Here is a 16,532-nt window from a genome sequence, read left to right as displayed (position 1 = left end):
ATGCTTCTCTATTTAAGTTCTTGAATTTGGTCAAGAATTTTGGCTTGATAAATTTTGCCCATCTCTCTTCCACATGTGGGCAGTCTAAAAGTACAAAGAGGACGTCTTCCTTCCTCTTGCATCTAGGGACAAACTTAGAGAGGACAAGCACCTTATTATAAAAAATATATTTAAAAGTTATATTGTTTTTCTTTGTTAAAAATGATAAAAACTAATTTTAGCCCCCATTATAATATTGTTTTGTATTTTGGCCCCTCCATAGGTTTAGTCCTAGATTCGTCCATGCCTACATTCCAAGGGGTAGAGGTTTGTGCTCAGTAAAGCGCTCAAGCCTTAGCATGTGATTTTGTCTTCATAAAGAAGCCACAAATGAACTTTGATCTTTTTTAAGTTTGGTCCATCTCTAACCCTCCATTTGAATAGGAAAAAAAGTTGAGAGAAAAAAAATAGAGAAAAGAGAAAATGGAAAAGAAAATATTATCACTCTTCCTATTTAGATGGACAAGAGAATATAAGGAGAAAAGAAAATGAACAGATATTATAATAATTATAATTTTTTTATATCAAAATATATCATGTTTCATGTAATTATATTTGTAAAAATAAATGGAAAGTAAAAATTATATTAAAATTAACACACTCAAATTAATTTAAAATCAAATTACTTGTTAAAAATGTATTTTTATATTGTATTTTAAAATCAAATAATTTAGTAAAATATGTTATTTTCACATTTTAAAATCAAAAGTGGGCACTAATAAAATTAAACATAGTAATTATAAACACAAAATCTCCAACACATTGATAATGAAATATTATAAACAAAAGTCAAATGTGTTTATATACTCTCATATTCAAGTAACTTTGCAACCTCTATTCCCTAAAATAAAAAATAAATAAAAAATAGGCCATAAATTCAATAGCTCATAAAGTTTAACTCAAAGTCATGATAACAATTTTGATTTGCAATATCATACACTTGCCATGTTGAAAGAATTTTAAACAATAGGCTTTGAGAAGGAACATTAATATCATTGTACAACCTCAAGAGGTTATGCACCTACGTAATTTGATAATTAGTAGCATTAAGTTGTAGTATGAAACAAAACAATAGCTGTCATGAAGGTGAAAATTTTGTAGTTTTGTGTTAAGATTTAAAAATCACAAAATGAATGACTTTCAAAGTTGATTAAGAGTAATCGACTGTCAGAAAAATGGTGTTTACATAATTAATAAAAGGAAGAACACCTCTCCCCTGAATTCTGGAGTTGCTCACATGACAATGATGATCTCTATCACGTAAATCTGGATACTTGAACCGGCGAATGGCTATTATTTAATTAAATGGTTAAATTAATGTAATTTATAATCATAAAAATTAAAAATTATAAACCAAATTATTTAATTAAAATTAAATTAACGTAATTAAATAGTTTCTCGAGAGTTAGAGCACGAAATAGATAAGAGGGAGAGGGAGGGTAGACAGTGAAAAAAAATTTACTTTCAAAATTTTTTTACTTTTAGAAAAAAAAGTTGGAAGAAAAATATGATAAGTTTCATATATTATTTTCTTCTCACTTTTTTTTTCTTCTCATTTTTTCTTCCCTATCCAAGTAGGGAAAAAATTATTTTCTATCCATAATTTTTTTTCTCCTATATTTTTTTCCCAACCAAACAGAGCATAAATTTTACTTCAAATTGGATTTGTAAGTTTGTCTAGTGTCAGCAACGAAAGAATAAGCATAACGGATAAAAAACGTTTCTATGCAAAATAGTCCTCCCCTCCTCAGCTCTTGGAATGGGGGTGGTATTATGCAATGGTTTAACGATCGACTACTGACACAGTGTAAAAATTCATATCCGAACAACAAAGCACTTGTTTTTTGGTTACACGACAAGGTATTGTGTTTTTCTTTTCTTTCTTTTTTTGATAAAAAGGAGGTATTACGTTACACAACAATGTGGTGAAACCAAAAGGAGGGTTTGGGTCTAAGTTACGGCAGTCCAACCCAAACACACCATCAAGGTTTTGTTATGTCGTCATTGGACTGGATTGTCCTCTTTGGGCTACTGCAACTGCAACAGCCTGTCTTCTTCATTGATCCCTTACCCCAGCGTGGGAGGATAAAGGTTTCGGCTTTTGGGTATTGAGTATTGACCCCGCTAATCATCCTTCGCGAAATAAGGACGAAATTGAAAAATTTGGTATATAGCCAATAGTTTTCACAATTCTGTCGGTTGACTAACCCTCTCCGATGGTTTAGTTGTTGATTGTTATCAGCGGCGAAGGCAACCGTTCAGCTTCGAGAATAGTTATTAGTCATCACCACTCGCTGTCATTTGTCCTTCATCACCATCTACTTTCTTCATGCTCCCTAACATAGCGAATAGTTTTCACTCGCTTCCTCAACAAAATTATAATTTATAAATATTTCACATTGTAAAACTTCAGTGGTTCTATTGAACTAGTCAATACCATTCATACCCTTTACGGGCTACAGGTCTTTCCATTCCTCATTTTGCTGCTGAGAGGTGGACAGTTCTTGCTTCCTGACATTGTTGATCCTTGTCGAAATTTAAAATAGAAAACGCTAGAGACCGCCTATAAATAGAACATCAATAGCATGAGCTAAAATTAACACAACCAGAACATACATCAAAGTGTAAATAAATCAAGTAAAAGGTTAAAACAAAAAATAATACTTTTGAATAGAGATAAAATCATAAAATCGGAAACCGGGCATGAAGAATCTAAATGGAAAAATGGAAGATGAAGTGGATTTGAACGGTGAAGGACGATTGGAAAGCCGTTGGGGTAACGGGTAAAGTCAAAAATGAAAGTCACTTTATGGAAGAGAAAGCCGCACGAAAGCCGTTAAATGGGAAAGAAGAATAATATTCAAAAAGCCAAAAGGGAGAGTAAAAGCAAGTAAATCTTGAAGCAAGCATCTTCAGCATCGTTGCAGGATCAAACGCGTTACTCACATTTGTTCCATTACCTGCCTAAGTTACTCGACGAAACTTCCTTCCAGGTTCCCCCCTCGCTTCTTATAAAAGACTTGCAAGAATCTCTTAATTTCTGTCACTGTCAAGTCCTCCATTCCAATTTCAGGTTACGCATCGAGATGAGTTACTACGATCAACACCAGCATCAGCCTCCGATCGGCGTTCCTCCTCCGCAGGGTAATTTACTCTCGTTTGATTCCCTCTATACCATGGAATTTTATTTTCAAGACTTTAATTTTTTGATCAATTGTCGACGTGAGAGCGATTGGTGAAATTATTGGTTTGAATAATGAACAGGGTATCCAACAAAGGATGCTTATCCTCCGTCAGGCTACCCAGTGCAAGGATATCCTCCACCGGGCTACCCCCAGCAAGGGTACGCTCCACCACAGTATGCCCAGGCTCCACCTCCAAGGCAAGACACCAGTTTTCTTGAGGATGGTATGCCCTTCTCTTTCTCACGCTTGTAGATGATGTTTTTTCTGAAATTCTTGGACAATTGCTTCTGCACATACCGTCCGCTTTATTTCAAGAAATCTGCCTAGCATGTTTTGGATAGATATTATATTCCTGGTAGGAATTTAACTAGTTAGAACAGCTCGACTGCAATTGAGCTGAACCTAGCGTTGTTTGATCATTCAAGTTCTTGGGGTCTTTAGCTCGGACTCGGATTATAAAATACAACATGTTTATCTCCTTTGTTTATTCCCCGTTTCGAAAGTCGTAGTGGCTATCCTCTTGAGGTTTCGTCTTTCTTTTTTCTTCGTAAGCTAAGGTCCTGTTTTGTTTTCTTGTTATCCTGCTTTGTAAGATTTCAAAAAAGTTATAAGCTGTCTAGCAAAACATAAATGTTGAACGAAATTTGTTTGGATAGAAGTATTTCCAAATAATCTCGAAAACATGAGCGTACGAGGATTGTAAATAAAAATACAAGTGCTGTTCTCTGTAAGCATAATGTCTGTTCTGCTGTTGTGTTACTCTAATTGCCCTTTATTACGGATGAGAAAAGTCACATGTAACATGCATCAAATTGCATATGAATTAGCCTTTGAAGTCTGTACTTACCAGTCTGTATATTTTGCAGTTTAGCGGCACTCTGCTGCTGTTGCCTGCTGGATGCTTGCTTTTGAAGAGAGGTGTCTGTTCAGCACATTCGCGCGGTCATTCCAGGAGGCAGCATCATCGTCATCTTCTTTCAAGTATGATATAATTCAATAGTAGGATTTCTTTTGTTAGCTTTTGCCACAGACCACAACTTGTAGAAATGTATTAGCACGACTCGGATATTTTTAAAGACTCCATTATTGTCTGAATTTTTGACATGTGAGTGCCTGCCCTTCCTTTCTCTTCCCCTTTTCTTTCGGCCAAGTTGACTGTGGGTTAGCTTTTTGGATGCGATTTCTCATGAAGCAAAAGAATCTTGACCATGAACCTATAATTTGATCAAAAGAATCTTGTCCGGTAGTAGCGAAAATTATGCGTGTGCTTCTTGCTCGACTTCAAAAGCTGTATTATCTATCAGTGCATCGTCCAAAACTATGACCGCACCGGGTTGGCAACGCGTGAGAAGGCACGTCATGTCCAACAGCTTCGGCCAATCTAACTTATATTCCCTACCACAAATCGCCAGAGATCGTGACTATTGTTGGAGATTTTGGTTCGTGGAGTGGCCGTTAATTGGAAATGACTGGCATCTGAATTCTCGATACAAGAAGCTGGCCTGCTTCCATGGTACCTCCGCTGCGACTTGTGTGATAAATTCAATATATGGCCATCTTAATTTCTTCTTAAACTTTCCGTTGCTTCGAAAATAATTCATAGAAAGCCGAAAAAAAGTTGTAAAGCTAGATTAGAAGCTCTTGCTTTCGTCAACCAAGCCGAATTTAGAACACTCAGAAGTCAGAACGTACCAAACAAACATTTCTGAGTGTTTATAGTGTGGGCTAAGCAGATACCGGAACATGTGGTGGGATGACATAGAACATAAGTCTATCTCCGTTGATATTTGTGGTTTATGAAGAGCAATGCCACGCGGTGAAGGTACAAACAATGTTAAGGATCGTTTGGCAGTGGTCAACATATTGACGAGAGTTGAGAGATAGAAAGGACAATAATAGCTATTAGGTAGCACCTAGTGGCTAGTGACCCAAGGATAGGCTTCTTTTTAAGATCCCCTTGGATTTATTGCCATTTGCTGCCATGATTAGCCGGTGAAACGGGCCTCACTTTTAGCTAACGCTTGGCCCACCCGAATCATTACTGCTTGGTAATTGGTCTGAAAATATCAGACTTGAAACGCCCTCACTGAGCTTGTCGTTTACCTCTTTTCTTTAATCGAAGAAAAGGCGCGACGGGGACGCGGTAGCCTTGAACGGCCTTGAGATAAGATGCTCGATCGCAATTCCAAGGAGATTGCTACTTGAGGTCAAGTTACGCCCTCCGCGTATCTCACACGCTTAGCTTTGGTGCTGTCCGCCTCACACAAACCAACTACTATTCTTCCTCGATCCTCACACTCACAGTCCATGTTTTGGTTCAGACATTTTTCTTCTTCTTCTTCTTCTTGCTCCCTTCATTTAATTCATTTGAAAATATAAAATATTTTTTTAAAAAATTAAATATTTAAAAATATAAAATATTATTAGTCTTTTAAAATATAATTATTATTTTTTTAAAATATCTCTATTAATAATAATTTTATATTTATTATAAAATCTTTACTAAAGATAAATATAAAAAGATAAGATTAGTTTAAAAATAATTAATTACTTTATTAAAAGATAAAATTTAATTAAAAATATTTTATATTTTTTTAAAAAAATATTATATTAACGTTATATACTACCCCCTCTCCCCCACGTCCCCGTTTCGCCGCGTAAGGCAATTATTTTTTTTTCTGTATGATTATTTTTTTGTAAAATTAAACGTGATAATCTCAACTAAAAGATATTCTCAAATAAAAACGTAAATATCTATTGACGTAGTTATCAAAAACAGATTTTATACAGGAACCCGCTTCTCCTTCACTAGACGCCTTGAACTGTTGTCAAAGGGGAAAATATGTAACGAGTAATAATTTATTGATTTTAGCGAACTCTGACATAACCACTAATTAATTATTGGATATATCCACTGGAGTTTTTAATTAAGAAAAAAGTAAAACTTTACTGCGTCCGGTCTGATAGAATGTTACTCTTTTCACCATCCTGCGTCTTTTTATTGTTTTATTTTCTTACAATTGCCCTTTCCGAATATTCCCAAATTATTTGGATTATGATATTTTCGTGGGAGGTGGTATCTATTTTCATTACGACAATGAATTTAATCAACTATTTAATCTTAATGCATCCATTGTGCTGGTTGAATGCAGTGTCACGCTTCTATAACCTGCGCCCCCCTCCCCCTCAAAAAAAACTTCCTGTGAACTGAATTTTCTGGCACAAATGCAGAGGAAAATGGCTACCTGTAGTTCTAGCTCAAAGCCACCGGTGTGGCAGAGAAGCCAGAGAGAACGTTGGCTTTCCGGCAGCCTTAAATTTCAGGCCTTCAACGTTGCACCCAGAGTCAAATCTTGTGGCTTTGGTGGGAGGCCGGAAACTAGAAAGAAAGCAGCAGAATTTGTGGTGAGAGGATGCCGGTGTGACCCAAACAGGGGAGACGGCTATCGTGCCGCCGAGGAAGACCAAGAGTTTGTCAAGGTTCTGCGGGAGGCTCAGCCTTATATTTCTATTCACAGAAACAGCATATTCGTCCTCGTCATTTCTGCAGAAATTATTGCCGGCCCCCACTTGGACGCCATTCTCAAGGTACCTCCCTTACACTTCCCCCCACCCCCGGGTTGACTGAGCTCAATACTTTTGTGACGGACTGAATAGTCGTTCCGGCCTCCGATCCGGCTAATGGCCGGAATGTTCTGCTTCGACGAGATTTCCCCAGCGTCATAGATTTTTTTCATTTGTTTGTTTTTGTTTTTAGGAGCGGTGCGATGTGTCATTGTCACTGTCAAGTTCGATAGTTGCAGTGACTCGGTGAGGCGGACTCGTGGACAAATCTTTAAAACCGAGGAAGGGCATAGTCGATAAATACGAAAATGTGGGAAGGATGGAATGAAACACTAGGAATTCAAATCCAACACATGCTCTCAATAGTAATAGGAAGTTTGGTAAATAGATATTATCCTACTCGGCGGCGGCCGAGAACACCCTAGATTCTCCACACTAGCCTCTTATTATCTCTCTTGTATAGTCTCACAATTTTATACACTCCCTCCATTAACAGGCGTCAATCTGGTCTTCACTTTGACACCTGAACAATTGAGTCTGTCAAATTATTTTTGCCTCCATGCAAAGTCCTGTAATAATCTTCTTTAACTCGTGAGATGAACCAATGCCACATTAGTTATTAGAAGCGACAATCATCTGTTGTTGTATAAATTCGGTAGGGACCTGTTCTAACTTTTTAATTTTATTTTTTATTTTTATCTGAATCATTGATTTTTAGATAAAATAAAAGGTATTTAAATATTTTGATGTCTCAAAATGATAAAAATTTATATTTTTATAATTTTTTAAAAATAAAAAGGTATATTCATGATTTTAAAAAAATAATAAAAAATATGAATTTTTATCATTTTGAGACATCAAAATATTTAAATATCTCTTATTTTATATAAAAATAAATGATTAAAAAACAAATGAAAAACGAAATTAAAACGCTGGACATTAAAAAAGGATGCATTAAAGAGCCCTACCCATAGATTCGTTAGTATTGTGCCACCGAAATTCATCTACCTAGAAAACTAGAACCAGTGCTCAGTTTTCCTGTGAAGGAATAGGTTTTTTTGGGACAGTGGTTTTTCTTAATTTGATCAGCTTAGTACTGAACCATATAAAATTAGAGACGGTGTTATCTACCCTAATTGCCGCGCACTGTTTAATCAATCCTCTGTCCATGGTGGGTTCTCAACGGCTATCCTGAGCAGCACAGGGTTGCACGAAACTGCGTCCTGGGCTCCTGGCTCAGTTTTTTGTTCAAAAAATTCCTGTATCGTCTGCGAATCTCATTCCGATGGCCATACGTATGTTTGCGTTTTGATCACTACGTCATAAACATGTTTTCTGCGTCTCGTCAATGGACGACGACAATAAAAACTAGAAACAAAAATAATCTCGTTTGGGTGAATCAATTTCATCCATAGCCCGAAGGAAGAAAAGTGATTCCGCCTTTCTCTCTCTTTAACTGCACAGTTAATCTTACATTTGAATCCTCGATACTTGTAAATAAATAAAAAATAATAATAATAAAATTCTTTTTAAATATATAAATGATAAGTTAGTTTTTTATAATATTATAATTTTTTTATTATTTTTAAAGACTTTTCTGTTATTAATAATTTTATATAAATTATTAAGTTATTTTTATTGAAAATAAATAATTCATAAGTTTTATTTAAATATTCATAATTTTTTTTATATTTACATGTATTGTTGTAAATATAAAAAGAAAAGTTAAGAATATTTAAATAAAATTTGTGAATAATTTATTTTTAACATGGGCAATTTGATAATTTATATAAATTCATTAATGATAAAAAATTTTAAAAAATTTTAAAAAAATTATGACATTTCGAGAGATTAAATTTTAAAATTTTATTGTCATTTTTTAAAAAAATAATACAAGAACTTACTTAGAGAAAGGAGAAAAAAATTAAGAGGAGCAATTTTCAAAATTTTACCAAAAGGGCAAGTATCAAATAACAATGACATTATTGATTGAATTGAAGTCTATTTTTATTTCAAATATATATATATTTGGCCTATAGCATCTGGTATTTTAGCCCATTAACTTACGAGGTCAAATTAATTTGGATTGAGATTTGGTCGACTCATATTTGGAGGAATCCTCTACCACACCCCTTGTGGGGATTTATCACGTTAGCTACATTCTCAAAGTTTAGAGCTAAATTAAACTAAAACAATACCATATCAATTGATTTAAGCGTTAGTTTGGCTATCCCAAAAACATTTATGATAAGTTATGGACATTTTAAACAATTTATAAATTATAAATTAATGTAACACATAATCTTTAACTGATACAAGAACTCTCCTTTTTTTTGTTAAGTCAAAAAAGATTTCATGATACACACGTTAATGGTTGATTTAATCCTAACTCTTACAAAGATTACATGTTATATTTTTTCATCAGCAGATTACATGTTATATTACTCTTTTTTTATTCAAACACTCATAATTTCAACCAAAAAAAAGGGGAACGCACCAAGATTCGGAATCTAGCTATCTATAACTACTTCCAGTCCCGGCCTTTCTATTTTTTGAATGCAAGGTGCACGTTTTCTAGTTTACTTTTCAAAGTTCAAAGTTGGTAAAATTACATTCATTAATTTCTAAGACTCGGGTCCCATTACTGCAGCCATGGATGGCGGCTTCTCGTCCCCTAGAAATTTCTTTCGTTCGCTAATGTCACCCGCCCCGAAATATGACACTTCTTTTGCTCTTGATAGCCTCTCAATGGCGGCTCCAATACCGAGCTCTTACATTTCTCTGCACGCTTCTCGCAAATTTTCAGATTTCCACTTGCGTACTGACCTGTGCTATTCTTCTCGCAATTTATACTCGCAACTGAATGCAAGATTTCGTTCCCTAAAACCCTTAGCATTAGCCGCCGATGACAAAGCAAAGCTCAATGAAGCGGCCTCAACCAAATGCGATGGGTTCAGCGACGAATTGGGAGAAAGCGCGGAAGGGGAAAGCCTCGGCACGGTGGAAGATAAGCAATTTGTGCGCTGGTTTCGCGAGGCCTGGCCTTACTTGTGGGCCCATAGAGGCGGCACCTTCGTCGTGATTATTTCCGGTGAAATCGTCTCCAGTCCTTTCTTAGATCCTATTCTCAAGGCAGGTCATTCTTTTAGGATAAAATTTAAACCTGGTTTGTTCTTTAGAACTTGTCGAAAAGATATATCTAAAAGATGTGCTCCATTTAAAATCTTTTTTTTTTAATCTTCTTCTATTCAGCGGCCTATATAGACACGTTTCTGCTTGCAGGATATAGCTTTCCTTCATCACCTGGGAATTCGGTTTGTTCTTGTCCCGGGGACCCATGTGCAAATAGACAAGCTTTTGACTGAGAGAGGTTGGTCACAGTTATTGCTTATGCTTCTTCTTGAGTATCAGCCGCAGCGTGTGTGTGTACTATGGATTTCAGCAGATGATCTAGTTTTCTTTCACTTAGAAACTTAAAAGCAATGCTTACGTCTTATGAACTTGAATATGCGAACCATAATAATGATAATGATAATAATAATAAGTAAATATAAAATAATATTTTGTCCATAATTTCATGTTTATTTTCTTAAAATATTTAGTTGTTTAATGATCAATAACTCTCAACCAGGTTGATTTGAGTTGTGTGATGAATAAGTATGATCATAGCAAAATCTCATAGCTGGAAAGAAAAAAAAAATACTTGTTTAATATTTAGCAATTATTTTGTCATTATCAGGGTTATCAATAGATCACTCTTGTTTATTATCTTTGGCTGTTACCAAACCCATTTCCCTTTTTGCCAAGCAAAAAGAAGAGAGGAGTTCTTAATTTATGAATGATCAACTGCCTTGCTATTGTAGGGAGCCAACCTAAGTATGTTGGTCGATATAGGATTACCGATGATGAATCTCTTGCTGCTGCAATGGAAGCAGCTGGGGGAATAAGGTTGATGATGGAAGCAAAACTTTCTCCTGGACCGTCCATATGCAATATTCGTCGACATGGTGGCAATAGTCGTTGGCATGAAGTTGGTGTCAGTGTTGCTAGTGGTAACTTTCTCGCAGCTAAGGTTTGAATTTTGTGATTCACTGTTAAAGTGATGATTCATTTCAACTGCCATTATCTTAGGTTAAGATAATAAGGACATTCTGAAGCTGCGTCTCTGTTTTCAGTTTGTGCCATTGTAAAAGAGTAAGATTTTTTTTTTTTTTTTTTTTGGCTTGGCAGAGAAGAGGGGTTGTTGATGGAATTGACTATGGATCAACTGGAGAAGTTAAGAAAGTAGATGTTTCTCGCATGCGTGAGAGGCTTGATGGTGGTTGTATAGTTCTTTTAAGTAACCTTGGTTATTCCAGCTCTGGAGAAGTATTAAATTGCAAGTATGTTTCAGAGCTTCCAATAGTATCTTTCTACCAGGGTAAAAATAAAAAGCTTGGTACAACTTTATTTTATGAGATGGCAGTTTAGGATATGACATGTTATGCTATCAGTAGTTAAATTCTATGTTACCTATACATATATATATATATATATATGTATATTTCAAATGTAATCCTTAAATTAGAATCTTTAATGAAGTACTAACTTCACGTCTCTGCTATTTGTTTTTGTGATATGCTCTTTTAAAACTTATTAACTGGCATTCATGTATGAACAGGTAATCGGTATTCCATATGCTGTGTGAATCACCGGCTTCTGTGTCTCATTTGAAATATTAATAGATAACCATTAGAGTTTCAAGTCTTAAATTTTAGTTCTCCTTGTCCCACCAGTTAGGAGTATTGTGGCTACATACTGATGATATTTTTCCCCCACCAGCACCTATGAAGTTGCAACAGCTTGTGCATTAGCTATTGGAGCAGACAAGCTTATTTGCATTATAGATGGTCTAATACTTGATGAGAATGGACATCTTATTCGTTACTTGCCTCTTCAAGAAGCAGATTTGTTAATTCGTAAACGGGCCGAGCAAAGTGAAATAGCTGCTAACTATGTGAAAGCTGTTGATGTAAATAATTTCAGCTCTGCTGGTCATAAAAGTTCTAATGGAACAGCCCATTCCCCACAGAATGGAGATGCCTTTACTCCAACCCATAATGCAACCTTTCATAATGGTGTGGGTTTTGACAATGGGAATGGCCTATGGTCTGGTGAACAAGGCTTTGCTATTGGAGGTCAAGAGCGGCTAAGTCGAATGAATGGTTACCTGTCAGAATTGGCTGCAGCAGCTTTTGTTTGCAGAGTACGTACATTATGTCTGAACTTTCCCTCATCCATTTTGCTTAAACTCTTACCTTCTGTCACCTTCCATCACTGTATCCCAAAACTCAATTGTCTATCTACTGGAATTCAGCTATATCACATGTTAGGGATGAAACTGCCGACAGATTACATAATATAAGGATATCTTGTACTATATTCTGTGTTTCCAGGATTACAACCAAAAAGTACATTTAAGAGTGTTGATTTCTATATGAGAAATTGCTGTGGCTATGCATAAGCAGTTGTGAGAGTGCCAGCACTTGCCAAATCAAGACCTCTTTGAGACTACCCAGATGTTGTTATCGTGTTTTCCATATGTTTCTGCTACTGCAATACATAATAATTGCTACCATATAATATGTGATTTCCCTTGACATTTTAGTTTCTTTATGGAATCATTTTGTTCAAATGTGATTTTGCTGCTTAAAATTCCAGTTCATGTGTCTCAACTTTATCATTAACAGCGCCATCCAATTTTTTGTCAGGGAGGTGTTCAAAGAGTTCACTTGTTGGATGGTACTATTAGTGGAGTTTTGTTGTTGGAATTGTTTAAGAGAGATGGAATGGGAACAATGGTGGCCAGGTATGCATTACTAGATGACCCTTGTGGCATTAATTTTACCAGATTGTGTAAGAATATGATCTGACTCTAAGTTCTACACATTGCTTTCTCTCCACCTTATATGAAAATATCGATCATTCACAAAGTTGAGTAGTTAATTGAAATAGATAACTATCTGAATGATTGACAGGAACTGGTGGGAATAAGGTAAAGAAATAGAAGCAACAAGAGAATCAATACGAAACCGATAGTAATCAGAAGCTACCCCTCACATCTCCTACATCTAAAGTTAGGGATAAGGATTAGGCCTAAAGGGCTAGGCTTAAAAGCCCTATTTAAATGAGGATTCGAGTTTTGAAAAATTGAAATTTTTTTAAGCCTTGAAAAAACAGGCTCTGGCCCAAGTAGTCATCCAAGGTTGGTTAATTTTTTTTTCTGGTCCAAAAAATCTCTCAAAACATACCATCTGACTCTAAGGCTCTAAACTCTTCTCTTTAAGTCATGACAATCTTGCGATACTCTTCTCCCTCTTTAAGTCATGACAATCTCATAATGCTCTCCTCCCTCTTCTCAATCTCAACAGCATCTGTGCTCTCCTCCCTTCTTTAGATCTCAACAGTGTCGGTGCTCTCCTCCATGGCTCCATCCTCTTGATCTCGGTAGTGTTAGTGCTTTACTTAGTCTGATTCTTGCAATGAGTGTTCATCTCACGATCTTTGATTCTCAGCTACAGGTAACGGTCCTTGTTTGCTTATTTTTGGGTTCATTCTGGTTCTCCTTACTCATCTGATTATTGGTTTCCTCACTCACCTAGTGATTTTTCGGTGAGCCAAATGACAAAATACAAATATTTGTTTAAGCTCTCATTTTCAATAGATTACTTCTGGTTTGCTATTAATGCTATCACACTGTTGCTCTTTGAGTGCTCTTCATATTCTTTCTGTAACTCTAGCAAGTCCGTGTGCCTTCTTTCTCACCCTCTCTTGATGAAGACCTGCTTCCATGACTATGATAGCATTCATAGCATTAATCTAAGCCATAGGATTGGTTGACAATGGTTTCATCACCAACTTTATGGAAAATTGCAATGGTAACAAATATATACCATAAATGTGATATTGTCCATTCGCCCCTTAAATTACAGCTTTGAATTTTAGAATATTTTACTTAATTTGTAATGTTTATTTTTTTTATTTTTTTTTTTAAACAGGCATACAGGCTCGGCCCTAAGTCCTTTAAATAAGGGTCAGGTTTTAGAAATAGGACATTTTCAGGGGAATCGGGTTTTAATGCTTGAGCCCATAAGGGCTGGGCCTTTATGGACTAGGCCCACCCGTTCACCACCTCTACTTACGTCCAATTTTAACACAAACATAAATACAAGTGGTATCTAATCTGCGCTGAAGGGCATACTCATGTTCAACACATCTGCATCTTGTTACCTTGCGAAGGAGACTCACCATACCACAGCAAAAATGTCAGTCTCCTGAGAAGATCTTCCCTTCTCTTCTTTCTCAAACCCCCCAAACATAAGTAATTAACAAATTCTTCAGTGTTCGTGTCGTGGGATCCCCTCTGTTAAATCTAATCTAGAGGAAAGCCTAGTCCTAAAGCTAATGAAGTCTACAGCACAGAGGCAAGGCACTCTTCATGGCCAATGCCAATCATGCACCTTTGCTGCCTTTTGTTTGTAAGGCAACAAGAAAAAGGACCAACTTATATATACCCAGCCCGAAAATTAAAATAGTGATAGGATAATTTAGGTAGTTACAAACCTGGTCACTCAGACGTGGATCTTTTTTGGGTCTGGGTTAGGTGTTTTAGAGGTCTAGGGCTATAATGGCCCTCTTTGCGTTTGACTACTTTTCTTGAATCTCCTAGCAATATGCTATATAGGTCAAATTGTTGACATGGTTGTACCTGATGAAGCTTGGTTTTGCTTCTGCTGGGAAATTTTTATCTCCTGGAGTCATTGATTTCATAAGCTTATTGTCAATGCAGTGATCTGTATGAAGGTACTCGGATGGCTCGGGTTGCAGATGTTCCTGGAATAAAACAACTTATTCAGCCTTTGGAAGCATCTGGTGTATTGGTTAAGAGGACTGACGAGGAGGTTTTTTTAGCTTCTATTTTTTATTCTCCATAGCTATATTAGGTGCCATAACTTATGTCTATAACTAGTAAATTTGCCATGTAGCCTCTAAAATTTTACCATTTGCTGTTCATAGTTGCGTCAAGCAGTGGATTCCTTCATTGTTGTTGAAAGGGAGGGTCAAATAATTGCTTGCGCTGCCCTTTTTCCTTTCTTTGAGGAGAAGTGTGGAGAGGTTGCTGCCATTGCAGTGTCACCAGACTGTCGAGGCCAAGGACAGGGTGACAAATTGCTTGGTATGTTGCTACTCATATGGATTTACAATGCTTTCCTTAAATAAGATGTATTTACATTTCTTTTCTTAAATAAGATGGATTTACACTTCTTGTTCTCAATAGTTGATGTACAGAATGTATGTGGGTATTTATCTGACTTTGTTCTGACTAAGATTAAGAGAATATAACAACTTGTAGTCATCTCTGACTTTTTGTTGCAATTAAAGTTATTTTTAATTGCGGTTTTAAATCACGTTCGCGAAACAGTGAGGGTAGCACTTATTGAAGAAAAAATGGTAGAAAATCATTTGAGATGGTTTGTGTATGTAAAAAGAAGATTGCGAGAGGTATCAGTGAGAAGAGTGGAACATATAACTTTGAGCCCTGTTAAGAGGGGTGGAGGAAGGCCTAAAAGAACACTCTCGGAAGTTGTTGAATGCGATCTCTTAAACAACAACAACAACAACAACAAGCAGCCTTTATCCCACTAGGTGGGGTCGGCTACATGAATTGCAAGACGCCATTGTGCTCTATCATTTATCAAGCTTTTAGGAATATTATTAATTAACAGATCGCGTTCAATAACTTCCAAGAGTGTTCTCTTAGGCCTTCCTCTACCTCTCTTAATCAGACTCAAAGTTATATGTTCCACTTTTCTCACCGGTGCCTCCCTTGGTCTTCTTTGTACATGCCCAAATCATCTCAACCGATTTTCTACCATTTTTTCCTCAATAGGTGCCACCCTCACTTTTTCGCGTATGTGCTCATTTCGAATTTTATCTTTACGTGTATGTCCGCACATCCATCGTAACATTCTCATCTCTGCTACTCCAACTTTATGCTCTTGCTGTCCCGTTAGAGCCCAGCATTCACTACTATATTTCTAAAAGCTTAATAATATTTCTAAAAGCTTAGTAAATGATAAAGCACAATGGCATCTTGCAATCTCCTATTTAATGGGATAAAGGCTTATTGTTGTTGTGTATTGTTGTATTTTCAGCGGTTAGCAATTTTATCTGCAATAAATAGCCAAAGCTGAAAATCCTCTAGGGTGCATAAGGGCACATATTTTATTAGTTCATGCATTGAATTTTATAAATGATGGTGCTTCTTTCTGAAAGGACGTTTAATCCAACAGCTATTTTACTGTAGTCTTTGGTTTTTTCTTTCTCTATAGCTTCTTGTCACTTGTTTTTCCTTCAGTGTTTATTTAATCCAGTGACCGAATATATGCAGACTATATTGAGAAGAAGGCTTCATCTCTTGGGTTGAACATGCTTTTCCTGCTTACTACTCGGACAGCAGATGGTATGGAACTGTCCCAAGTGCATTTCATACGAGTACAGTGGATGATTCCTGCTTTTTCAGTTTATTTTCCTTTTAGTCTCGGATTCTCCTTTTGTTCATTAACCACATTTTTTGTTCAAAATCCCTGCATTTTTTCTTCCCCCTCATTTCAAGAAATCTGGGTCTGTTTTTGTATGGATCATTTCAAAACCACCTTGGTCATTGATGATTTGATAATGTTAATGCTGATTCTAACTCAAAAG

The 16,532-nt window shown here is 36.1% G+C and overlaps 2 protein-coding genes and 1 long non-coding RNA gene across 4 annotated transcripts; 2 read left to right on the top strand and 1 right to left on the bottom strand.

The window, feature by feature from the left end:
• Nucleotides 1–1,821: 1,821 nt before the first annotated feature.
• On the bottom strand, nucleotides 1,822–5,021 carry LOC129295679 (uncharacterized). 2 transcript variants are annotated; one of them, XR_008589608.1, is made up of 3 exons: nucleotides 4,072–5,021; nucleotides 2,477–2,602; nucleotides 1,822–2,375 (listed from the first exon to the last, which is right to left on the bottom strand). It is a non-coding gene; the product is annotated as an uncharacterized LOC129295679 (long non-coding RNA). The 2 variants fall into 2 exon arrangements; XR_008589609.1 differs by having other exon boundaries at nucleotides 1,822–2,602.
• On the top strand, nucleotides 3,039–4,328 carry LOC129295678 (protein CYSTEINE-RICH TRANSMEMBRANE MODULE 13-like). Its single transcript, XM_054934217.1, has 2 exons — nucleotides 3,039–3,183; nucleotides 3,304–4,328. Exons 1-2 carry the CDS (start codon nucleotides 3,126–3,128, stop codon nucleotides 3,474–3,476), a joined length of 231 nt encoding a protein of 76 aa, XP_054790192.1. The 5' UTR covers nucleotides 3,039–3,125; the 3' UTR covers nucleotides 3,477–4,328.
• A 1,243-nt stretch (nucleotides 5,022–6,264) lies between the features above and the next one.
• LOC129295680 (probable amino-acid acetyltransferase NAGS2, chloroplastic) lies at nucleotides 6,265–16,290 on the top strand (the record flags this gene model as incomplete). The annotated part of the gene is made up of 10 exons (XM_054934219.1): nucleotides 6,265–6,297; nucleotides 6,456–6,812; nucleotides 10,071–10,158; nucleotides 10,652–10,860; nucleotides 11,019–11,170; nucleotides 11,610–12,033; nucleotides 12,539–12,636; nucleotides 14,617–14,728; nucleotides 14,844–15,003; nucleotides 16,219–16,290. Coding segments are annotated over exons 1-10 (1,690 nt in total), but the record flags the coding sequence as incomplete, so codon positions are not given.
• Nucleotides 16,291–16,532: the final 242 nt, after the last annotated feature.

This window comes from Prosopis cineraria, unplaced genomic scaffold (genome assembly GCF_029017545.1).
Source record: "Prosopis cineraria cultivar Desert tree isolate PC_DT_omini unplaced genomic scaffold, ASM2901754v1 PC165, whole genome shotgun sequence".
In the NCBI taxonomy this organism is placed as follows: domain Eukaryota; kingdom Viridiplantae; phylum Streptophyta; class Magnoliopsida; order Fabales; family Fabaceae; genus Prosopis; species Prosopis cineraria.
Note: the sequence above shows the minus strand (reverse complement) of the source record. Positions and strands in the feature narration are given on the sequence as shown.

Excerpts from the sequence above, each read along its gene's own strand:
- LOC129295678 (XM_054934217.1), top strand. The coding sequence starts at position 3,126 with ATGAGTTACTACGATCAACACCAGCATCAGCCTCCGATCGGCGTTCCT. Across the intron at positions 3,184-3,303 it reads CGGCGTTCCTCCTCCGCAGG|GGTATCCAACAAAGGATGCT; the intron begins GTAATTTACTCT and ends AATAATGAACAG.